Genomic DNA, 24,592 nt, shown 5'->3' with positions numbered 1-24,592 from the left:
CGCGGGGGCTGCCGGTGCACCCGGCGACGGTGTGTACGACGACGGCGGAGGGCCTCCGTAGATCGGCAGAGGATGCAGTTCTACACTGGTGGCGGCGTTGCCGCTTGTTGATGCTGCAGCAGCTGATCCGGATCCGGTGTTGGTTAGCCTCATCCCCGTTGCTGCACTTGCCAACAGCAAAGCGTGCAGCAGAAGAAGCGCCATGGTTTGTTCTAGTACTGTAATCTGATGATGTCCTAGCTAGTTGCTGTTGTCGAAGCAGAAGAGTGCAAGACAGATTGAGATTTTGGGAGAGGTGTTCATATATAGATAGCGTCTGTGTGAGTCTGTTGGCGACTTGGCGGTGGGGATATGTGATCTGCAGCTGGCGTGGTGTGCATGCAGCATGACACATGGACAGCCATGTGATCGATGCGCACGTATGAGTGGTTTGGTTGCAATTTCCAGCGGCGATCTGCCGGTCTGTACTCCATCCATAAGGCTACATCAGCTGGCCACACCTTTGTCCTGACTTGGGATGATATAAATGCCTGCCGCTTCAATATGTGCAAATAAGTACAAATGCACACCGATCTAATTATTTAGCTCAGTTCCGCCCAGCCATTTTGAAAAAAAAAATCTATTAATTTATGAGATCAACCTGCATTATACATCTTCAATTGAACGTGTACTGCGCGTTTTTTTTTGCAAAAGTTCTGATAGAACATGACCTGCAGGTCGATTTCAGGAAATAACAAAGATTTTTTGCAAAATTTCCGACGCGAATTAATTAGGAACAGATATCATATTAGATATAGGACTAGCGAAAAATTAAATTATATTGGTCTACCTTTTTGCAAAAGCGGTTCGTAGATCTGTACTCCATAAGGCCCAGCTCGAAGTCGAACCGGAGGAAAACTCAAGATGCACAATACGATGGGCGCCGCTCGATCATCCGTAGGAGGACTGTTGGTGCCTTGAGGTTGAGGGGTACACAAAGAAGCTAGAGATCGGACAGGCTGAAGAGGTGCGGTTGCCTGTTTGGCAGCTCCAGCATCGTGCACCACCAAGCTTATGAGAGGTTAACCCGCAAAAACAAAAAAAAAAGCTTATCAGAGGTTGGGCCGCTGCGGACGTCGAAGGCAGTTGTTATTGACAGGCTACTTGCTGGGCTTGATTGTTGTTGGTCCGGCATGAAGGGACTAGCCCAGAGGAAATCCATTTTGGTTCCCGGGATCCAATGCTCTCTGCAGTCCAAACTTCATGAAGACGTATGCTACATATCTGTATATTTTCATGTAAAAATACATTTATTTGTGGTCTGTACAAAGATAACAAATCTGAGGATGTTCAATAGGACTGGGTTCATCTACTGGAACCAATTGCAATTATGTATCCAACGATAATTTTGCTAAGGTAAACAGCATTACATAATTAGCATTCGTGCAGTGTGCTCATTTCAGAAGCACTAACGTAACTCGGTAAGTAATTTGACAAACCTTCTCATCTGCATTTAAACTGACCCACATGAAGGCGGACTTGGCATTCTCACGGCCTGAACCAACAAACCACGCTTGTTAGTGAGGGCATCCGCACGAGAAACGTTAATGATTAATCAACCGCATATATGAACCAGTTTTCTCAAGTTTCTACCTTGCATCTCTCCCATGTTTTCGCTTTTCCTTTTTGTTATTGTTCTCCTGATCAGATTCGTCATAAACTAGAATCAAATGACTAGAATCAGTTTGATCGATCCTTTTGAGGAAGCAACTGATGAACAATATAAATGCAACGAGAAAAACTAGATAATTCTTAATTTTTTTGGATCATTACCCTGACATCGGGAAGAAGGATTAGACAAACGTAGCCGTGTCGGAGTAAGAGGATTTATGTCGTTATCACCGGCAGTTTGGAAACCAAACTTATCTGCTTTTCCACTATCCTTCCTGTGTTATTATTTCTAAACTTAATTATCCTTTGCTAAAAAAATTGGAAGGTTATGTGACATACAATGGCGCTTAAGAAATAGAAAGAGTGGCACCTCCGTTTCCCAGGGATCCATATATGTAAGCTCGGCAACTGTCTTAATTGGAAGGTCAACCCTTGATCGAACGGGTGTAAATTGCTTTCCAATGCTTATCCACTGAACCTTTTGAAGCTGGTCACCAAATCTTAAGTAATCACAAAAAGTTGTCATGCTATGTGGAACATGGGAGAATAGACAAGTCGCAGGCAGAGAAGAACACCGACCTTTCAAAGCAGTTGTTAATCTCTGGTAAATCCTCGTTCAGGTACCACCCGCACACCGAGCCTCTGGTCACTGTCTCATCATAACAAATTCAGTTGTCATGTAACAAACCATTTGCTGGAACAAAAATTAAAAGGATGAATTCCAAAATTAAATTGTTCATGGACTCACTACTGTAAGATTTCATGAGAACAACCACAAAAATAGCAACCGCTGCAGATTCCCGTCCCATTTGTTGAACCAGATCATCCTCAAATTCTTCAGCTCGCTCTCCCCAGAGCAACAGTTTTATCTCAGTTTTTCTGTATAATTAAATACAGAGAACACATCACATCAGCATCCAGGAACAACTCTACCTGTCGTCCCTGAGAGCAAAACTCTTCTGGCCGTATCAGAAGAGTTCATTTAGACACGAACATGAGTAAGATTTATAATACATCAACAACCTGCCATATCTTTCGCAATTCTTGTCATCTCTTGCAGTGTCATTACAATTTGAAGAGCAAGAAATGATGATAAACCAGAGTATCTAATTTGGTTCTCACATGCCTCCCAAAGATATGAACACTAACCTGGCAACTTCAGAATGTTTATGTAGGAGGCATAGATGTAGGAGGCATAGATATAGAAAAAGTAAATTCCATCTGTAAGTGTGACACTTAAGACTACAACAGTAATATCCAAATGATGGCATCCTACTATATGAATCAGCAAATTAATGAAATCAGTAAATTCAAGTCAGAAGCTAAATCTGTAGTTACGGTGATCACCATTTTTTTCGAATTGTTGATGTACAATTTTTTCAAATAAAAAAGGGCAACTTCAGAACATATATATAAGAGGCAGAGAAGATATTGTAGATAGCAAAAAGTCAATTCCATCTCTAACCTTGACACTCTTGAAATTATCACATATGTGCCTCCTGCTATATGAAGCTGCAAACAAAGGAAATCTATAAAAAATCTAGTCAGTTTGTAAATCTGCAACCTGCGTTTGGTGTACCCATCTGGTGGCTGAAAATTTTTCCAATGGAGAAAACTCAACTGTACATATACATGTATTCCATTCGGCCTGAAAAATCAAGGTACTCACTTACCTAGCTGCATTTCATTTTTCGAAAATATATTTGGTGGCGCGGTCTCCTGTATGCTACCATGGGGATATTGGAGAATCTGTCCTACTGCATTGAAATTTACTTTCATCAGAAACACCACGGATGGAGGCAGCGGCCGACGACATCTCACGGCTGGCGAGACCTCTGCCATCTCTCACTACGATGCCGACGAGGTTAGTACCACTGGCCCGGCCTGCTGCCGGTGCCTCCGTTTGGCACTCCAGTTGAGGAGATCGTCGGGGGCAGGGCCGCTCTGCTGGCATGGCTGGGGACAGGGAGGGCGATGGGCTGCAAGGCCCAGGAGAAGGAGGTGGAACGAAGATCGGGGGAGCAGAAGAAATCAATCGGTGGCGGACCTGAGCCTCCACTTTGGGGCGAAGGGTTGGATGAACCAACGAACGAAGACAGGACGTGGACGAAGGGAGCGAACAAAGACGGAGCGAGATCAGGGGCTTGACGAACAACGAAAACGCGTGGCAAAGGGAATCTTACGTATTTTTTAGATAGGTAGGCATATAGATATCGCTAGGCGCCAACAAATTAGGTGCGATGAACCGTCGTACCACCTCATTGGCGCCTTCATTTATGTAAGTCCTCCCTGTTGCTATAGCTAGATTCTACGATGGCATCGGTCTCAACGTGAGGTACGCCACAAAGGCAAAGATAGTGTTAAGTTCTATCGGTAAATTCCATGAGTTTTTGGACGATGCACCGCACCAGATCGTTGATTGGATGACGAGTTCACCAAGGCAAAGCCAGTCCGCATACAAAAATAACTTCGAGAGGACGAGAAACAGAAGATCGTTGTCATCCAAATATGCATAGCCACAAAATCCTAGTATATCAAATCTACAAGGCTGACATGGCATCTCAAGAGTTTAATATGAGTTCCTTCTCGACCGAAGCATAGAATTTGCGAGAAGTGTCTAGAAACATGAAGGAAAGGATTATGTGTGACATTGCATCTCATGTGATAGACCCATGGTCTTCGCACATGAAGGACGGTCTGGATTGGAGGTTCAGAATTGTCAATGTCCTTGGGAGGTTACATCCTCTAAGAGAGGAGCTTCGTCTCCCGATAATTATGAAATCCCCGATCCATGTCATACTTCATGCGGATAGACAAAGAAATACCACACAAAGAATCCATCACCTTCATGCTACTTCGTATATTTTTTAGGATGTCTATGTGCTTCCCAACCTCTCAACTGGCAATCTGCATGCTTTTCAGCGTCCTTGGTAACTTCGCTCGAGTAGGAACTCCCTAAGCTTTCAAGATGGAATGTCGACCTTGGTGATTTGATATTCTAGGAAGTTTGCGCTTACACATATCTAGATAACACTAGTGTTTCTCGTGCTCTGGAAAAAAAAGTATGCACCTGCTCCGGACCTCCGGTAAACCCAAAATTCAGTCTGACTATTCGTGACCCTTGCGACACCTCCACTAGCAACTCCTTGTACGTGAATGGTGTAGTGGCAGGAATCTATTGCAGCACATGCGATTTATGTAGACGAAGGTGTAGTTTATACGAGTGGGTGTGATGGTGTATTGAGGACGAGGACTCAAACCCAAGGCCGAATTAACCTACAATAGAGCCACACCAATAGATTTTTACCATCCTTCAATAAAATTAGCAAAATACCCTCGTAAATATACAATGGCACCATTATATTTGGAAGAACAACACCGACGTAGTAGGAGGGGTGGAGCCAGAAATTTTGGTCCATGGGTTCGTTCAAAATTTGGGCATAAACTAACTATACTATTTTACGATCTTAGACCATCTCTAAACAAGAGTATACCACTCAAAGGAGCATAAAAAATGAAAATAACATATCATGTATAATCATCACATTAAAACTAAAGGACAAAGACATACCGGTTGAATGAAATTCTATAACCACCTTTTTACATATATGAAACATAGTGAATAAACAAGTTTGTAGCTTTTTGGGGACAGTTTTGCTCTTCCTGAAAAATAAAAAACGATAGTGTTAATTTTACAAGTATTAAAATAAATACAATTAGGTTAAATATATAAAAAGTCAGGCCTGTGTAAATCACTCACATCTCCAAGTTTTCCTTGTCGCTTTCTCATCTTTCTTGTAAACATTAATCACGTCTTCATTGGTAAATGTAGAAAACATGTCTTTCTCCACATAGCAAATTTGACAATCACTCATGAATTGGTCACCCATTTCATTACGCAATTTTTTCTTGAGAACATTCATAGATGAAAAACATCTCTCAATTGATGTTGTAGCAACCGGCAATATCAATACTAACTTAAGAAGTTGATAGACCAAATGAAAAGTATTATGCTTATTTGTTTGCACCATTAATTTAGCAAAATCGGCAATCCCATCCAAATTGGCACCATGAATTTAGTATCATTTTGATTTCCCAGTCTATACCAACCCTCGAAAGTTTCCCTTATTTTTCGACTCTTTTGATTCATCGTGGCCTCGAAAAGCTAGTGACGTCTCTAACACCACCAAGTCGAGAAATATGATCTGTACGGGAAACCAGTAAAAAAACATAACGTTGTTAGACAAACTATTTGCAAGTAAACTACTTGAGAACTGAAGATTTATAAGATATTTACAAATACCAACAGTGCATTTCCTTTTATTGTTGCCAAAGCTGGTTTCACTCCCTGTCCCTTCCGTCTCATGACACCGGCTACCAAAAATTCCACTGATAAATCGCACCACCTTAGCTCCTCTACTTAAGAAGCCACAAGGGACTGAAGAACTCTTTGTTCTTACACAAAGTGGCATTAGGGGCTGCGAGGTGACCCAATACCAGAAGAAAATATGTCCTCATTAGGTTAGCACCCTGGAGCCCTCTTAAGCTTGCCCGGCTGCAAAGACAATGTATGAGACTATTATCAGTACTTGACTCGGTTTTATACGCTCATATAGCTGGGCAACGGCGCGCCTTTCGAGCGATGTCCCAAATCCATGTTCATGGAGTTGCCAGAGTGCAAGCACGCATTCCACTACAATTGTATTTCCGAATGGTTTTCGGAGGCCACCACGTGCCCAATGTGTCGCCACGATATCAAATTCTATGTCATGCAGAAGATTATCTAAATTGTCAAGCGTAGCCTGTAAGCTGTTTGAGGAAAACTAGTTTGTATGCTTGGTGTCTTGTACCGGCTTAATTTGGTTTGGGTGCAGACGGACCACTATTGTAATCGTTTGGGTTGATATCATTGTAGCCAAAGGGATGTGTGCGTTCTTGGTATCCTGAGGCACTGCAAGATAAAGAACCTATACATTGAGAGAGGGCTTTGATATGAGAAAACCAAATGACCAATGTCACATTGGCTTACGGTAAACCAAATCAAAGTCTCAAAACATGATAGCAATTGCTTAAACTTAAAAGTCAAAATGCTAATAGAGGGGTTGTTGCCATTACAGTAGCTCATTTTCTGTTCACTCGAACACCGTGGAGGATCTGTTTGTCCAGCCAAACACTATATTACAAGAATGGGACAGCAGAATCACCATCTTTTCAGGCGCAGAACATCAGTGACCAAACCTGCAAGATATAAAGTAAGAATGATGAGTTGGTATCTATTTATTCTTCTAGAGTACTTAAGAGTCCTGATACGACACTCCTCTGATGCTGAAAATGATGTTACTATATTTATCTTCTACATCTGGATTAACTCGAGGGACCTCATCAAGCAGTCGTTTTTTTTTTGCTCAGCCCTTGTTTTCAATATCCTTTGGTCTTCAATGCGCTCAAACATTACTTCACATTACTTGTAAGTTTTAAGGTAGGAAGTTTGACAGTTATATCCTTAACTGAAATTTACAATGTTTGAGTGCACTGAAGACAGGATATTGAAAACAGGGCCCGAGAAGAAAAGAAAAAACGACTACTTAATGAGGTCCCTCGAGTTATTCCAGATGTAGAAGATAAATATAGTGATATATTATTTTCAGGAGTGTCATACCAGCCTCTCTTGAGTACTCCAGAAGAATAAATGGGTATCAACTCGTCATTCTTAAAGGTGATTGTTTAGTTTATATCTTGCAATTTTGCTTACTGATTCTCCACGGTGTTCGAGTGAACAAAAAATGAGATATTGTAATGGCAACAACCTCTCTGTATTAACATTTTGACTTACTTGTAAGTTTACGCAATTACTATCATGTTTCGAGACTGATTTGGTTTGACGTAAGTCAATGTGACATTGGTCATTTGGTTTTCCTAATTCTTAGATCATGAGGACACACCGGGCACATGGTGACCTCCGAAAACCATTCGGGAATGCAGTTGCAGTGGAATGCGTGCTTGCACTCCTATAGCTCCACAAACATGGACCGATCTCTTGCTAAAGTTTTGAGGCAGATCGCACATTTGTCATTGCCCATCTTGCCGCCGTCATGCTCACTCGTTGTCGCAACCCTCTTCTTTCATGCCATCAAGAGCGCAACCTCACAGTTCAGAATGACATGACGGCTCAGGGTCACATCGAATTACAGCTCCACCGACATGGACCGATCTCCTGCTAAAGTTTTGAGGCAGATCGCACATTTGTCATTGCCCATCTTGCCGCCGTCATGCTCACTCATTGTCGCAACCCTCTTCTTTCATGCCATCAAGAGCACAACCTCGCGGTCCAGAATGACATGACGGCGCAGGGTCACATCGAATTTGAAGGTCATTAGGCGATGAGCCCGCCAGGCCTTGGCGAGGATGTTCGACACTGCGTCAGCCGACAGCAAGGTGTCCCAATCTTGGTCGTCGGTGATCCCGAGGGCACGGAACTGCGGCACCAACTGCAGCAGCCCGCAGAGCTCCCTGCGGAACGCGCCCTCGGTGCGATGCACGACAGTGCTGGCCAGTTGGAACATGACGGCGATGTCCTCGTCGCTCCCCGTGGTATACACCATCTCGAGCACGTCGTCACTAGCAGCCGCCGCTGTCGCAGCGCCCCAACTTGACTGAACGCGTCAACGTTTACCTCAGCCGCACGGAGAACACACCGGACGGCACCGGCGTGGGCTCCACAAACGCTCTTGGCGTCAACCGTGGCAGCAACGCTTTGAGACTCTTTGCTCTCTATTAGCCGCTTAGTTCAGGATTTGAGTCATCGTTGGAAGGCGTCATTGCCCAGCTAAACAAGCGTATAAAACCAAGTCAGGTGTTGATAATAAGAATAGGTCTCTTACATTGTCTTCGTTGTCGGGCAAACTTAACGGGCTCCAGGGTGATAACCAAGTGAGGACATACTTGATTCTGGTATTGGGTCACCTCGCGACCCCAAATGCCACTTTGTCTATGAACAAAGAGTTTTTCGATCCCTTGTGGCCTGCTAAACTGAATGAGCTATGGTTGTGCGATTTCTCTGTGGACTTTTCGATAGCCGGTATCATGAGATGGAAAGAAGAGGGAGTGAAACTAGCTTCATGAACAATAAAAGGAAATGCACTGTTGCTATTTGTAAGTATCTTATAAATGTTCAGTTAGTTTGCTTGCAAATATTTTGTCTAACGACGTTATGTTTTCTTACTGGTTTCCTGTACCGATCATATTTCTCGACATGGTGTTAGAGGCGTGTTAGCTTTTCGAGGCCATGATGAATCAAAAGAGTGCAAAAATAAAGGAAACTTTGAGAGTTGGTACAGACTTTGGGAAATCAAAATGATGATATTCAGAAGGCAATTAGAAATGCTCCAGAAAATTGTCAATGGATATGTGGGGATATTCAAAAGGAAATTACTAGTTATTTTGCAAAGGTAATATCATGATTAAATTCAGTTATGTATTGTTTTTGTTTTCTTACAAGCTATGATTGAGATAACTATAAATTCTATTACTGAAGAAATTGGAGGTGATGTGTTCTGTTTGCTGATTGACGAGGCTTCCAATGTGTCTGACAAAGAGCAAATGGTTGTTGTCTTGAGGTATCTTAGCAAAGATGCATTTATCATTGAACGGCTGGTTGCGGTTGTACATGTGAAGGAAACATCAGGAATATGTCTCAAGACTGCTCTTCAAAAATTATTCACTGATATTGGCTTTAGCATAAAACAGGTGAGAGGCCAATGCTACGATGGGGCAAGCAACATGCGTGGTGAGTTCAATGGCTTGGAAGCCAAGATATTGCAAAAAAAAAAAGATCAGCATATGTGCATTGTTTTGCTCACCAGCACCAATTGGTTATTGTGGCAGTAGCAAAGAAGGATGAAGATATTGCAGATTTTTTCCAGATGATCTCCCTTTTGTTTAATATGGTTGGACCTTCATGCAAAATAAAAGACATGATTAAGGAGAAACATCTAGAGGAGGTACAAAAAGCCATAGGAAGTGGACGGACATGCAGTGGCACAGGGTTAAATCAAGAGCAAACTCTTCAAAGAGCTGGTGACACGCGTTGGGGTTCACACTACAGAACCCTCTCAACTCTAGTGAAAATGTACCCGGCTATTGTTTCATATTTGAAATATATTGAGAAGGAAGGCAAAAGTGATAAGAAAAGCCAGGCAAGTGGTCTTGCAGCATACTTTGAAACCTTTGACTTTGCATTTATTTGCATATGACACTGCATATATTAGGAAGTGCAAATACTTTGTCATAGTCTTTACAAAAGAATGATCAAAACATCCTAAATGCCATGTCATGTGTGAAGTCAACAAGGAATGAGCTGCAAGAACTAAGGGAGATTTGATGGAACACACTTCTAGAGAAGGCAAATACATTCTGTAAAGAACATCACATTGAAAATGAAAATATGAATGAGCAATATGTCAATCGGCATAAACCATGGCAAATGACAAACAAGACAAACCTCCAACACTACAAATAGAATGCCTTAATTCTGTTATTGATTGGCAACTTCAAGAGTTTGAAGTTAGTATTGATATTGCCGGTTAATACAACATCAGTGGAGAGATGCCCATTGGAGTGGTGTGTTTGCGACAATTTGTACAGAAGAAAAATAAATAGTTGACACATAAAGAAGCTGGAGCAAGTGCATTCTCTTTGTAAAATTATACCTTGGGTCCCTCCCATGTCTTTCCTTTTCTTCTTGCTCTTGTTGTCCTGCTCATCCACAGTCCTAGAAGAGTGTTTTTTCAGAGCGCATTAACATGAATTGGACTTAAGACCAACGTTATAATATGCAACAAGAAAAAGAAGAGAATGTTTATTATTGAGATCATACCATGACATGGGAGTTGAAGGAGCAGCACCCTTGGTTGTTTCGGGAGTTTTTGGACTGGCAATAAAATCTTCGTCAGCAAGCAAATCCTCATCTGGATTTCCACTTCCATTTCTTTTCTTTGCTCAGATATTGGCAAACTTCTGGGATCGAGCACAGCACAAATTACACCATTGGTCCAACAACATAAAAGCAACAAGGAATACATAATAATAATATTACTATCCGAGCAGCACTGTTAGCTTGCTTGCCATGGCACATGGGAGTCTGTATATAAAATTCCTAACACACGTAGATCACAAGACCAGAAGAATAAAACATACAAATTCCTCGTACCTTCGTAGAGGATGATATGATATCCAATGGCGGCTCTCTTGGCATGGTCGAATTCCCTTTGGTCTTCCATGACCTCAACAATCCGTCATATTCTCGGGATCTAGGGTTTTAGATCAGGTGGGATGGGATTGGGATATGATAGGTTGGGGGTTAGAAAGAGGCGACGTGAACTGGTGTGTGCTTCTGCTTCGAAACGGAGAAAGAGAGACGGGCTTTTTAAATCAGAAAAGATTAGGCGTCTTAGAGAAAAAAAAATCAAGGTGGATTATCTAATTCAAACAAAAATACGATTATATCTTGCCTAAAAAGTATCTCTCGATATTTATTATCTCTTGCCTCAATGGAAAAAATTCAAGGTAAGATATCTTTCCTCGAAAAAGAAAACAATGGCTATCTGTTCCCTCGGGGAAAAAACCCAGCTTGGATTATCTCTTTCCTCAAGGAAAAAAACATTGAGTACACTTTTTTAAAGAAAAAAATCTTTGACAACAGACAAGCTGGCTCCACGCCTTCTGGTCGAGGAGTACCACCGTCCAAACTCTACATAACCTCATTGACTATGTTGCCTTTGCCATAGAAGCCATCTTCATCAGCTCCTGTTAGGCCTTGTGACGCCGAGAAGTAACAACTTAAATTTCTCTTGTCGAGTCTTCAATATCAACTCTAGTCAATCCATATTCTCCGACTTCCGTTTCACCATTTGTTATGCTCTAGCTTAGTGCTTCTTGAAAATCACCAAAAATTTATTTAATTTGTTTTGACTTGCTTGACATTGTTACACACATGATCTTTTAAAATTCTACTATCTCATTCCCAAACCCAAGTTGTGTGTACATAGATTCCCAACATAACCGGGAGACCTACCAGCCTACCGTTGTATAATCGTGCTTGACTAGTGTATTTCGTAAGTGAACAGCAATTTAAATTGATATATATCTTTGTATTGCCCTGTAGCAATGCATGGACACCTTCGGCTCAGTTTCCGGTTACTGAACAATGTCGTGCTGAATTTACTTTATAATCTACCGTGGAAAAATACACATGAAATAGCGGTAAAAGTTTGTCAGGAAAACAAAAAAAAGTGACAAAATCTGGTTGACGAGGCTAGATTATCATAATCCACCTCAACGTTGAACTCTACCTTATTAGTATAAAGAAACGCCACGCTTGTAGAAGATGATAACCAGGTAGAAAACCTATGGTTTACCAATATAATCCAGGACACGTGTGTAGGAAAGAAAACAAGAGAGGGAAGGGCAAGCAAGGGCCATGTGCCCTCTAAAATATATCAAGAGCAAATTGCATAGTATTTGAGAAAACAAAAATATGCTACTCCCTCTGTTCCTGAATATCAGATGTTCTAAGTTTATCTTTCGAGTTTGACCAAGTTTGTAAAAAAAAATCTATGAACCTCTATAACTCTAAATTAGTTTCATTAAATCCCTCACGATGTATATAGTTTCCTAGGATACTTTTTAGTATTGCAGATATTAGTATATTTTTTCCGTAAACTTGTTCAAATTTTAAGAAATTTGAGTTAAAGCAAAACTACTTATGTTTAAAAACGAAGGTAGTAGTATTTTATACTCAATTTTTATCCTCTCTAAACCCAATGTAGTTTCTTTCGCTAAATCCGGCCTCCTGGCCCTGGAACTTGAACCGGGTCTTTTGAGGAAAAAAAATTGTAGTCTGGACATCTTAACGAACTAGATAATACCCCACACGTTGCCGCGGGAAACATGCGTAGAAATTATATACTAACGATATATGTAAACGTGTATGGCAAAGAACATTCGATTTTGCAAATACTTAGGATTTAGTCAAAACAGGTTGTTATGAGAGAATCATTATAGAGATGGTTATTTATAAGCAAGAAGTAAAACGAAAATTATATATACTGCAGTAAACACATCTTGGTGAAGAGGGAACCAATGGTCCTCCTTGGAGAATTTCAAACTTCTGAGTTCAGTTGTTTAGAAACTGAAAGATATAAAACATTCATACTATAATAAAAAACGATATAAATCTAAATTAAACAAAGTAATATTGCAACAATGTATACCTGATATGTATAAATAGCCCTCCTCGATAGCCACCCCAATCCTGCTTGTGTAGTGTCAATGTATTGTTCTAATGGGGAACACCATTGATGTCCCTATAAATAAAAAACACAATATAAATCTAAATTAAACAAAGTAATATTGCAACAATGTATACCTGATATGTATAAATGGCCCTCCTCGATAGCTGCCCCAATCCTGCTTGTGTAGTGTCAATGTTTTTTTTTCCTTTTCTGGAAAACACCATTTTACATGGAGAGACCAAATCTCAGTCATGTCCTTTATGAAAACTCGCCTCCCTGGTCTCTCTGAAAATTGGAACCATAAGCCCCATCAAACACATCTTTTTTAATTTCTCTTGTAATGCATAAATAGTTGAAATCTGCTGGAACAATTCGGTTGGTATTCATTCTCCCACAAAAAAAGATTGTTGTCGTATATTTTTTGACAAATTGACTGACTGCCCTTTTCCAAATGTCAGCACACGATTGCAAGAAAGCTGAACATCATTGATCAGATATATGTACAATGGAATTATGGAATTCCATTCCACCTGCTGCATGAAATCCTCCTTTTAATTAGATTTAGGATTTAGGATAAAAATCGAGAATGCCCCTCTAACTTCGAACAGTGCAGCAAAAAGAAGACAAGGATGAATGCAATAACATAACTTATTCCAGAAAGATGCAGCGAGCTGGCAAAGAAACCATTGACAGGAATCCAAGGAACATGCACGCTAAACGTTAGCATCTCATTGGAAGACGACGCCTTTCAGGATGATTATAATTAAATAAACATGTAAACTAAGCTCCGATGCAAAAATCACAGAGAAAATCCACCTGCAATACCCTTGATGATGTTAGTACGGGCAAGATCTTCAAGCAGATGGCCATTGCACGTGTCATGCACTCATTCATTCCAGTCCCGGTGCTGATCTTGGAATTTGCAGGCGATGGAGTAGTATCTTTGTGAGAGTCCGTCTGGGAAGCAGTAGCAGGTAGCTCAGATGTGGTGATCGAAGGAAAAATTGGCTAGGTTTTTAAAGTAAAAGACTGGCGGCTCGTTCACCTCGGTCATGAATCAAAATTGTTGCAGTCAACTCGATCTTGACAAACAGTAGAACTGCCCCACTGCGCCATGGCGCGGCGGCATGGGGGCAGGATGGTGCCCCACTGCGCCATGGCGCGCTGGTCGGCGCGGCGCCTGCTGCGGGGCCGGCGGTGGCTGGGGCATCATGGCGGCGGAGGCGGGGCGACGGGTGAACCCAAGGGCCGGGGACTCTGGGGTGTAGGGGGAGATGGGTTTGGATTGGAAGGGCAACAGACATGGGAAGAAAAGAAACGTCGGGAGAGAAAATGAAAACGGCAACGACGCCTCGGCCTGGAGAAGAAACGGTACCGTCACTCGGTACGTTGCTGAAGGCCCACGGGAACGGCCCATGTCACCGGAAGAGCCCACCATCCGGGATTCAGACTGGTACTCCATGATAGCACGGGATCAAGACTTCGAGAGCAACGTCGGGAGAAATTGTGTTGGAAAGTGATGACGTAGGCCATATCTAAGCCAAGATCACTAAACTAGATTAGATCAAGCGTGCCGAATATTCTACCTGACTAGATGATTCCGCGCGTAGCAGGGAAAAAATTCTATTTGCATTTTCGCATTTGATGTTACAAACTAGTGATAATAAAATGATCAAATGTAAAAGAAATATGAATATTGTAGAACCAAACTACTTTGTCATAGGAAACGCATATACAGCAAAATAATATGAGCATTTTTTTATGTACATGAACGCTGACTATTTCAGAAAAATGAAAGAAGAGAAGCTACGGAACCTGAATATTCGCAATTCCTACAAAAAAATGAGTATTTGGTGAAATATTTAGATGAAAAATATTGGGTGCTAAAAACATTGAATTGTCCACAGGCGGCTCCCGATGCCCAGGCAGATCCAGCAAGTGGCCATTCTCATATATATTTGCCCAACAAAATCAACCTTAAATCACTCAATCAACACTGATTGATAGTGTATATAACGTGCTGGAGCCCGGGCAATTGCCCTAACTGGCCGGGCGGTGGCTCTTCCGGTGACCAAAATGAATTGCTTGTCAGTTGCATGATGTGAATGCTGTGGTTGGTGAGGTGGATGATAACGTGAACCGCCTGAATGTGTAGTTTGCAAATATTCATTGCACACCTCAGTGGGGATTATAAAGATGTCCATTGTCCAGGCATCTAATCCACGACTCTTTTCCTCTAAACAAAACCCCATGATATTGTCCAATATTCTTCGCTTTTTTATTTCTCCAGGAAGGATACAGTCCAATATTCGTCTCCCCTTATCAACCAAATCTCGCACCTAATTTTCTCTACCCAACTCCAGCCACAGAATGCACCCATCACAAGTCCAAATTATTTGTTCGGCACATCACAAATATCACATTGACATTGTCCTCCCAAAGCGCACTGCCGCTAGATGTCTAAAGTGAAATGCGCCTGGCCATTATCAATACATCGACATCAGATAAAAAAATTCCAGTACTAAGATGACTGATTGATATAGCCTAAATGCGGCCTGCTGGCTACAGGTGTTGTTGATCCGAGGCTATAAGATGTAGGATTGCCGGTTAATGATTTGATATGCCGTGCCGTGTATCCCATGTGTGGTGGTGGTGGTGGGGAGCTGGGAACCCGTCTCAGGGTCTCGTCGCCTTATCGCATATCTGCCGTGTGGCCTATCGCTCTCAGGGGGTTCCGGCTTCCGACAGCCGGTCATGAATAAGTAATTAGCGAGAGGAGAGAAAATTGGAGAAGGTTTGTACGTGCTCCGTTGATTGATTGGAATTCGGTGCCGTGATCGGCCCAGTCACTCCCTACGTGGAGATTCCTCGAGCTCCGTTTACAAAACTAATATAAGCTGGTCAAGGTCGACGAGACCAGAAACCCAATACATTAATCCAGCTAATTAGTCTCTCTTGATAAGTTCTTGCTCAGAATCCATGTCCTGGGGACGATAGTTTCTGGTGGCTGGGAGATCGCCCGGAATCGTTGTTTTCGTGGAAGGATTTTCTCCAGTACATAATTAAGTGGTCACCGGGTGCAGCCGCGCCTGCACGGGAACACTTCTTGAAGTGTAGCACTAGCTGCTTTTGAGTTTTGAGCTCAGCCGAGCTGGGGCCTACGGTGAGAAGGGATATTCTTGAGGCAACGGAATATACTTGCCGATCGTACGCGTTCTCCGTCACGATTTTGACCCCCGAACACGTTCCTACTCTCTTCATGCGAGTTTTCAGGGGAAACCAAACGTTGAACTCCGGCCCGTGGAAAATTTTTATTCCAACGTCCTGATGCATCTTATCTCTTTCTTTTTTTTCTCTCCTTTTTTTTCTTTATGGTTACGATACAGACCAGTAAGCGCGCTCACACCACTGCAATCTACACACGTGAGTGCATCGCTATCACGTCACGCGTTCCAACCGATGAAGACCCGAGACGATTCTGTAAATTGTAATGCTTGCTCCACCCCGACCCATATTGTTTGTCGAAATATTACATGTATCTAGACGTTTTTTAGTTATATATACATCTATATTTGAGCAAATTTGAGACAATAAATATGGATCGGAAAGAGTAGTAACTTTTTTTTCCAAAAAAAAGCAATAAACTTAATTAAACAACAGCATTGTTACAAGAAAATACTCCCTCCGTCTGAAGATGGTGCACCGCGTTGCCACTTCATTCTGAAACCTAAGATGGTGCACCAGTTGCCCATAGACAGGAAGTCAAGGCTATGATCCATGGGGCCGACTTCCTAGAGAAGGTCGCCGTGACAGCTTGAAATCTTGATCCATAGCTCTAAGTGCCCGCCACACACACACGCGCGCGTATACATGCCTACATAAAATCTTCGGGCTTTACGTCAGCACAAGGAGAGAGTGCTGCTGAGACGGGATCGAAGACCGAGAACAAAACCCTAAGAAGCCTTCGGGGATATACAATTTTGATATCCTAAATAGATGAACGTATTTGCGAATCACTTCGCAAGCAGCGCAGTACAAATCCACAAATTTATATTAAAAGAATTCTTAAATATCCGGAAAAATTAATAAATTATTCAAAAATTACAAAATAACATATTTTTTTATGAACATACATTGAAAATATAACTATTCCAAAATGTAGGAAATTAAATAAATTTGGAATATATGATTTTCATATAATTTTCCCATTTTCCATTTTATATTTCTTAGGTCTAATAAATTGTTGGAACATTATGAAAGAAATATGTGGCATGGAAGACACACGTGGATCATATGTCGTACCCGCAAAGTAACATTATTCAAAAGCGATATTATATTAACAAAATCATTCTAATGTAGGCCTTCTTTGATTAAAAAAAAATCATGAGAATTTTAGAGGGTTAAAATTCTTACGTATTTTTCTTATACGGGTCATTTGATTAAGAATCGAACCTCTAGATTTTTTCGGTAACCTCTTACGAAGAACAGTGCAATCAAACAAGCTTTGTTACAAACAAAAATCCTGTGAAAATCAAGTGGACACCGACATTAAAATCCTATAAATCAAAGAGACCCTAAAACCCAACTTTTACCGCTCGTTTGGTACCCATCATTTGAGCTTAGAATTCAGGAATTCATTTCGAATTCCAGAAACGAACTTGTTTGGATGGCACGGAATTCGCCACGGGAATTCAATCTCAAATTCCATGAAATTGTACTATAACTAATCTCAATTTCTCTCTTAAGCCATCATTTTTCTGGAATTATCTCTCACTCTACAAATTCATGTGGTAGACAAACATGATTTTTGAACAATGAATTCAAATTCAACCAAATGAAATCCTATAAAAAATTAGATTTTATTTTATTTCTATCAAATGAAATGACAGGATGGTTAGCAAACGGCTGTTAGATTTTATCATGGTTTGGTTTAGACAGATAAAATACACGCGGGGATTGAGAAATGAAAAAGAAATCTGTTCTTGGGTGAGGGGCAATGTGGTCACCTTGTCCGTCTCTCTCAGGTGTTACCTTCCTTCCCCGTCGCCTGAGGGCTGAGGCAGGTGCTACTCCGACAGGCACTACCTATCCACATCTCCATCTCTCTCCTCTTTCCCTCACCTCCGTACCCTCCCCCAGTCACCACCGGCCGCCTGCCTCCTCCCCCCTCCGCCGGCCGGATCAGGAAGGATAGCTCCGCGCGCCGCCTCTGCCCTGCGGATCCTACCATGCTGAGACGCCCCGCCTTATACCGACCCCGCAGGGCCACCACACCGCGCCACCCGATCCCCGACGGCCACCCCTTCGTCGCCGTCTTCTCCTTCCTCTTCATCCCCACCTAAGCTCCACGCGTCCGGCGCGTCCTGTCCCCCTGCCGCCGAGCTTTCCTGGTGGAGGAATCGTCAGCTGTTCCTACGGGGTCGATCCTCGATCGATCGATCCCGGAGATGAGCGAGGATGCGCAGAGGTACGGCGGCGGCGGCGGCAGCGGCGGGGGCGGGAGCAGCGGCGGCATCGGGGCGCTGTCCCTGGATCTGCTCTGCCAGGTGCTCGACCGCGTGCAGGAGCGGCGGGACCGCAAGGCGTGCCGCCTCGTCAGCCGCGCCTTCGCGCGCGCCGAGGCCGCGCACCGCCGCGCGCTGCGGGTGCTCCGGCGGGAGCCGCTCCCTCGCCTGCTCCGCGCGTTCCCGGCGCTCGAGCTGCTCGACCTCTCCGCCTGCGCCTCGCTCGACGACGCGTCTCTCGCGGCCGCCGTGGCCGGCGCCGACCTCGGCGCCGTCCGCCAGGTCTGCCTCGCGCGGGCCAGCGGGGTCGGGTGGCGCGGCCTGGACGCCCTCGTCGCCGCCTGCCCCAGGCTGGAGGCAGTCGACCTGTCGCACTGCGTCGGCGCTGGGGACAGGGAGGCCGCGGCTCTGGCGGCGGCCGCTGGGCTGAGGGAGCTGAATCTGGAGAAGTGCCTCGGCGTCACTGACATGGGCCTCGCCAAGGTAGCTGTGGGCTGCCCCAAGCTTGAGAAGCTGAGCTTCAAGTGGTGCCGTGAGATTTCCGACATCGGTGTTGATCTGCTCGTCAAGAAGTGCCGCGAGCTCCGCAACCTTGATATCTCCTACCTAGAGGTTATTCCCATTCGAACTATTCAATTCTTATTTGATTGCTACTCCATTTATTGATTGGTTCGGTTTAGCATTAGTATCATTATCCTTGAGAGAAAGGTGAAAAGCATGAGCTGGCGACGAATATACAGAGATTTTTTTCCTGTAATAACAGAGGCCACCCCTCCGGCTTCATTAAAGGAAACCAGTGTCTTACTTACATAAATACGAGTACTAGTTTAAAGCAAACAAACTGAAGAGCGACCTCAGATCAGGCGAACCCTAAACTAAATCTTCTGGAACCAGGACAATCTGCAGAACTAAAGTTCTGAACAACGACATCTTCCAAGCAGCACAACATCCCCCAGCTCACACATGAACCACTTCTTCAGATTGTTAATTGCTGCGTCACAGGGGCCCAACCTTGCGAATGACTGAACACTTGAGCCGTGACTTGCCATAACCGCCGCGAGCACAACGAATTTACGGAGTAAATGGGGACTTCGTCGTGTACTGATTGCTTTTGAATCAATAAAGCATCAAAACAAAAAATTGCACTTATTGGGCACTCTTCCAATTTAGAAATTGAGGCATTTGAGTGAAAGAGGTGCTTCTCAAGATAGTATGGGTCAAATTTATTGGAGATGTTTTTTGAGGAATGCAATTGGAATACGAAAATTTGCTTAGATCTTTCTTCTGTTTGCTAGCATATAGGTTGCTAGAAAAAAAAAGCCTCCTGACATCTTGGATCACTCTTTGAGTTGCATCTTCCTTCTGAAGAAAAGTTAAATTTTGGTACCAGATGGCAAAAGTACATTTGCGAAAATTGAATCATGTGATAGTAGAGTTATAGGAAGGGTGGATTTTAATCCGGACTGTCTTTGGTCCTTTTGATTAGGTAATTATGATGCACCAGTAGAAGTTTACTTCAGGATATTATGAAACTGTTTCTGTTGAGTCTAGACTCTTTTACAGAGTGAATTGGTATTGAGTGCGATTTAGATAAGTATTTCGGGCACATTAGGAGAAGTTTTATTTTGGTACATTTTCAGTCATGGAACTGAATAGAACTGGATATGTTCATCATTTGGCCATGTTCTTCAGTATTAGATTATAAAACTTTAGCCCACCCTTTCGCATGCTGCTGGAAAAGGATGAGTAGTCAAAATATTGAGTGGTGGCAATTAGGCCGGGCTCAGGGATAGAGTAGACTAAATATTCCTTCGGTCTTAACTAGCACAATATCCATGCGTTGCTATGGACTACACAAAATAATATGTTCAAAAAATGTTATACTATTAATCATCGATTATCCTATCGTATAATCCATATTCATTTGCATCTCAATGATTGTGCCAAATCAACAAGTGAAAGTGATGGAAAATAAAAATCAAGTGACGCAGTCTAAATGTGACAGACCGCTGCCATCACGAGTCTTCTATATCTGTAAAGATGTGGTGCAATTTGTAAGAAAAGCTGTACCAAAGCTATTGGAATGAGTGGACGTAGATGCATCTTTTTGGTATATAGTGTTTGTTTTGAAATCCATGTTATCAAGTTTCATGCACGTTCAACCGAAAGCCTAATCTGGTTAGGAAAGATTGCCAATATAATTCTACTTCGAAACATGATATACCATTCTCATGTTTCAGGTAGGAAGGACTCCTGTTTACAGAAAATACACGTACTATTTTTCTAGCTGTGACAAACGTGCAGTAGGACTATAAGTTAGTATTTCAGCACTATTTCATTACTTCTTAGTTTCATCTACTACTGGCAGGAAGCAGGAACAGTTTAGATCAAAAAGTGTATAGTTATTTACTCTTCCTATTGGAGATTATCCTGACAATGGATTGTATACTCACATGAGGAACCTGCGGAGTACTTAAGTTATTAGTTAGATTCCATCGTGAAGATCTAAAATTTCGAAAAACACCTCTCTTTTTTTCTGCTAAGTTTACTCATGAAGGTACTTACATTTTATTTTTCTGTCGCAGGTGAGCAATGAGTCTCTTAGATCAATATCGACTCTTGAAAAGCTAGAGGAGTTGTCGATGGTTGGTTGCTTATGTATAGATGACAAAGGCCTGGAATTGCTAAGCAGAGGAAGTAATTCACTGCAGGTAATCACTTTGCAGGGATGCTGTTGTTTAGTCTCATGCAATTGTTATGTCTTTGATCATCTGAAGTCATATTGCTTAGTCTCTGTTACTTGGAAATATTTTTGAGTGTTCAAGTTTACCAGCATTTGAATGTTTCATTATTCTTTTCGATATTAGTAAGCATCAGTCCATTCTAAATATTGTCTTATGTTGCAGAGTGTTGATGTGTCAAGATGTGATCACGTGACTTCCGAAGGCTTAGCTTCACTCATAGATGGTCACAGTTTTCTCCAGAAGCTAAATGCTGCTGATAGTTTGCATGTGAGTTAGTACTCCTAATGTTACTTGCTTGGTGCACACGTTGGCTACATCTTTAGATTAAAAAAGCTGGCATGTTTCATTGAGAGAGACTCATCCCTCATGATGAATAAATAAGTAAATTAATAATGTAAAGGACAGAGGACAACTACTTAATTGCCAATGATTGTTGACCTTCTATTTGGTTGAATCTTGTAGGAGATTGGGCAGAATTTTCTATCCAAGCTAGCAACACTGAAGGAAACATTGACAATGTTGAGACTTGACGGCTTTGAAGTCTCATCCTCTCTTCTTTTAGCGATTGCTGAAGGCTGTAACAACTTGGTTGAGGTTGGACTTAGCAAATGCAATGGTGTTACAGATGAAGGCATCTCTTCGCTTGTAGCTCGGTGTGGCTACCTAAGGAAAATTGATCTCACATGCTGTAATCTACTCACTGACAATGCCCTTGTTTCAATAGCTGACAACTGTAAGATGCTTGAATGCCTCCTGTTGGAGTCCTGCTCTTCATTAAGTGAGAAAGGACTAGAGAGAATCGCTACCTGCTGCCCCAATCTTAGTGAGATAGATCTTACTGACTGTGGAGTGAATGATGCAGGTATGTGCTGCCGCTTATTACATGTATGATTATTTTTCATCTAAGCCTGTCTCATGATTTGAATATTGACAAATAAAATCAACTCCATTGCAGCGCTGCAGCATTTGGCTAAGTGCTCTGAACTGCTGATATTGAAGTTAGGCTTGTGCTCAAGTATTTCTGACAAAGGCCTTGGTTTTATTAGTTCGAAGTGTGTAAAACTCACAGAAGTTGACCTCTATCGGTAATTTGATCTCCTGGTCTATTCCTTTATAGTGAGTCCCAGCATCTTCTATGCATGAGAATAACCTGTATTTTATCTTGCTATATGCAGCTGCAACTCTATTACCGACGATGGGTTAGCAACTTTAGCAAAGGGCTGCAAAAAGATTAAGATGCTGAACCTGTGCTACTGCAACAAGATTACTGATGGTGGTTTGAGCCACCTGGGCTCTCTGGAGGAGCTTACAAACCTTGAGCTGAGGTGCCTGGTCCGCATTACAGGTATTGGAATCTCGTCAGTTGCCATTGGTTGCAAGAGCCTGGTAGAAATTGACTTGAAGCGTTGCTATTCTGTTGATGATTCTGGCTTGTGGGCTCTCGCACGATATGCCCTAAACCTTAGACAGGTAAATTTATCCTTAGTTTGGCTTCTTCCTTTACGCAAGTTCTGATGAGACAGGAACCTCAGTAGCTTGTCGTTTTCTGCAGCTTACCATATCATACTGCCAAGTTACTGGCTTGGGATTGTGCCACCTGCTGAGCTCCCTGAGGTGCCTCCAGGACGTGAAGATGGTGCACCTCTCATGGGTCTCCATAGAAGGGTTTGAGATGGCACTGAGAGCTGCTTGCGGCAGGCTGAAGAAGCTGAAGATGCTTAGCAGTCTGAAGTCTGTGCTGTCCCCTGAGCTGCTCCAGCTGCTGCAGGCCTGTGGCTGCCGCATCAGATGGGTCAACAAGCCTCTCGTCTACAAGGATGGCATCTGAGCCTGAGGTTTGAGGAGTGTTAAGATCTACATATCGTCAACATCTGAACCTTAAGTTCCCATGGCTTTATAGCTAATTCTTGATAATAATCGCATGGTTTGCCTGTTCTCATCCCTGAGATCAAGATGGTGTTCGCGTTTTATGATGGTGGGTAAACCTGGCATCTGATGTGAAACATACGATATGTAACACTGAAGCCTCTTATGCTGCGCAACATGGCATCTGATGCCGAACATGTAATAGGTACTCCGTACAACAGAGTGCTCAACATGTGGAAGATGGCATATCAATGACCCAAATTTGTGTATAATCCCAGGTGGAGAGTTGTTGTGTTTCCATTGTTTTGTGATGTAGCTCTGTTGATTTTCATCGGTCCAGGCAATGGCACTAAAACTGGTGATATATGAGTTGCACAGATGAGGAAGAGTTGTTTTATTTCCATGTGAGCTTCAGAGCCTGCACGTGTGCAAGAGGCAGTCAGCATTTATATTTTTTTGTTTGTCAAATAATATCATGTCTGTAAAGTCAGATAGACCAAAACAAAGCAGATGCTTCTACTAAGACAAGTGCGGGTAGGAATTTTCCCGAACTGTAGAGCCACGGCCCAAACATGTCATCTGTAGACCTTGCTTGCTTGTGTGACTACGCGAAACGAGCAACAGGGCAGCGAAAAAATATGCCTTGAATAGATCAATCTTGATTATTATGCCTTGAATAGATCAATCTTGATTAGATAAACAGTGAAACAACATTTTGGGGTAGTGAGGATAGCTCACCTAAGTAAGTACCATACATAAAAACTTTTATAATAAAGTACTAGAAATTTAACTTCAAAATTATGGTTGATAATAGGAATATACTTTTAGAACGGCTTTGTTGATTCATGAAAAAAATACAGCAGATCAATACAACCTAAACAAACATAAACAACGAAGACACTCGGTAAAACTAAAAGCTCCATTATGTACCTTCGAAATCAATGCCTCTAGATCAATCCTTCACATCTTGACGTTACTTTAAGTTTTCGGTGATGAAATTGCAGAATACCGCGTTTGTACAAGTTAGACTAACCTCACAGGTTTCGGAAAGCTGCATGAGCCGTCCGTCTCAGATACTGGAATCCTAAGGTTGTAAAATGCACCATGGCGGAGGAGACACCCCTCACAAAGCAAGATGCAAAACGTTGATCCAATGATGAATTGACGGGGGAAGGGGGGGGGGGGGGGGGGAGACAAAAGGATGAGCTGCGAGAGAAGCACTGACTCCATGGCGTAGGGCACGATGCCTACATTAAGACGAGAATTGAGCCATGACACCAATCTTCTAGACGAAATTATCTCCACGGTCAAAACGCCACCGCTATGATCATGTAAACACATAAAGTTAGATGCCACATGCTGATTTGTGCCCCATGTGCCTCTAAATGCTAGATCGGTTGTCAGAGACGAGAGGAAATGCCGAAGTTTGAAGTGATCAAAGACAAAGGTTAGGTTTTTTTTGTTAGCTCAGAACATTGTTAGACGCGTATAATGGGAACATCCAAGCGCGTCAATTTTTCATACAAATATTATTGGA

General features: G+C 42.5%; 1 protein-coding gene and 1 long non-coding RNA gene across 41 annotated transcripts; one reads left to right on the top strand and one right to left on the bottom strand.

The window, feature by feature from the left end:
- Window positions 1-222: 222 nt before the first annotated feature.
- LOC100824518 lies at window positions 223-14,259 on the bottom strand. 40 transcript variants are annotated; one of them, XR_002959859.1, is made up of 18 exons: window positions 13,987-14,259; window positions 13,758-13,898; window positions 12,921-13,226; window positions 10,859-12,838; window positions 10,526-10,665; window positions 10,359-10,420; window positions 9,510-9,603; window positions 6,766-6,888; window positions 5,958-6,205; window positions 5,411-5,855; window positions 2,399-5,313; window positions 2,230-2,299; window positions 2,021-2,150; window positions 1,813-1,925; window positions 1,633-1,699; window positions 1,479-1,534; window positions 830-1,263; window positions 223-536 (listed from the first exon to the last, which is right to left on the bottom strand). It is a non-coding gene; the product is annotated as an uncharacterized LOC100824518 (long non-coding RNA). The 40 variants fall into 40 exon arrangements; XR_002959858.1 differs by having other exon boundaries at window positions 223-530; XR_002959862.1 differs by lacking the exon at window positions 223-536 and having other exon boundaries at window positions 788-1,050; window positions 1,144-1,263; window positions 13,987-14,258.
- Window positions 14,260-17,987: 3,728 nt separating this feature from the next.
- On the top strand, window positions 17,988-23,459 carry LOC100845110 (F-box/LRR-repeat protein 3). Its single transcript, XM_003575501.4, has 7 exons — window positions 17,988-19,057; window positions 21,031-21,156; window positions 21,352-21,456; window positions 21,652-22,051; window positions 22,145-22,274; window positions 22,365-22,659; window positions 22,742-23,459. Exons 1-7 carry the CDS (start codon window positions 18,389-18,391, stop codon window positions 23,015-23,017), a joined length of 2,001 nt encoding a protein of 666 aa, XP_003575549.1. The 5' UTR covers window positions 17,988-18,388; the 3' UTR covers window positions 23,018-23,459.
- Window positions 23,460-24,592: the final 1,133 nt, after the last annotated feature.

The sequence above is a fragment of the Brachypodium distachyon genome, chromosome 4, assembly GCF_000005505.3.
Source record: "Brachypodium distachyon strain Bd21 chromosome 4, Brachypodium_distachyon_v3.0, whole genome shotgun sequence".
Taxonomy (NCBI): domain Eukaryota; kingdom Viridiplantae; phylum Streptophyta; class Magnoliopsida; order Poales; family Poaceae; genus Brachypodium; species Brachypodium distachyon.
Note: the sequence above shows the minus strand (reverse complement) of the source record. Positions and strands in the feature narration are given on the sequence as shown.

Coding starts and splice junctions, on each gene's coding strand:
- LOC100845110 (XM_003575501.4), top strand. CDS start 18,389: ATGAGCGAGGATGCGCAGAGGTACGGCGGCGGCGGCGGCAGCGGCGGG. Junction 19,058..21,030: donor TTGATATCTCCTACCTAGAG/GTTATTCCCATT, acceptor TTTCTGTCGCAG/GTGAGCAATGAGTCTCTTAG. Junction 22,275..22,364: donor ACAGAAGTTGACCTCTATCG/GTAATTTGATCT, acceptor TGCTATATGCAG/CTGCAACTCTATTACCGACG.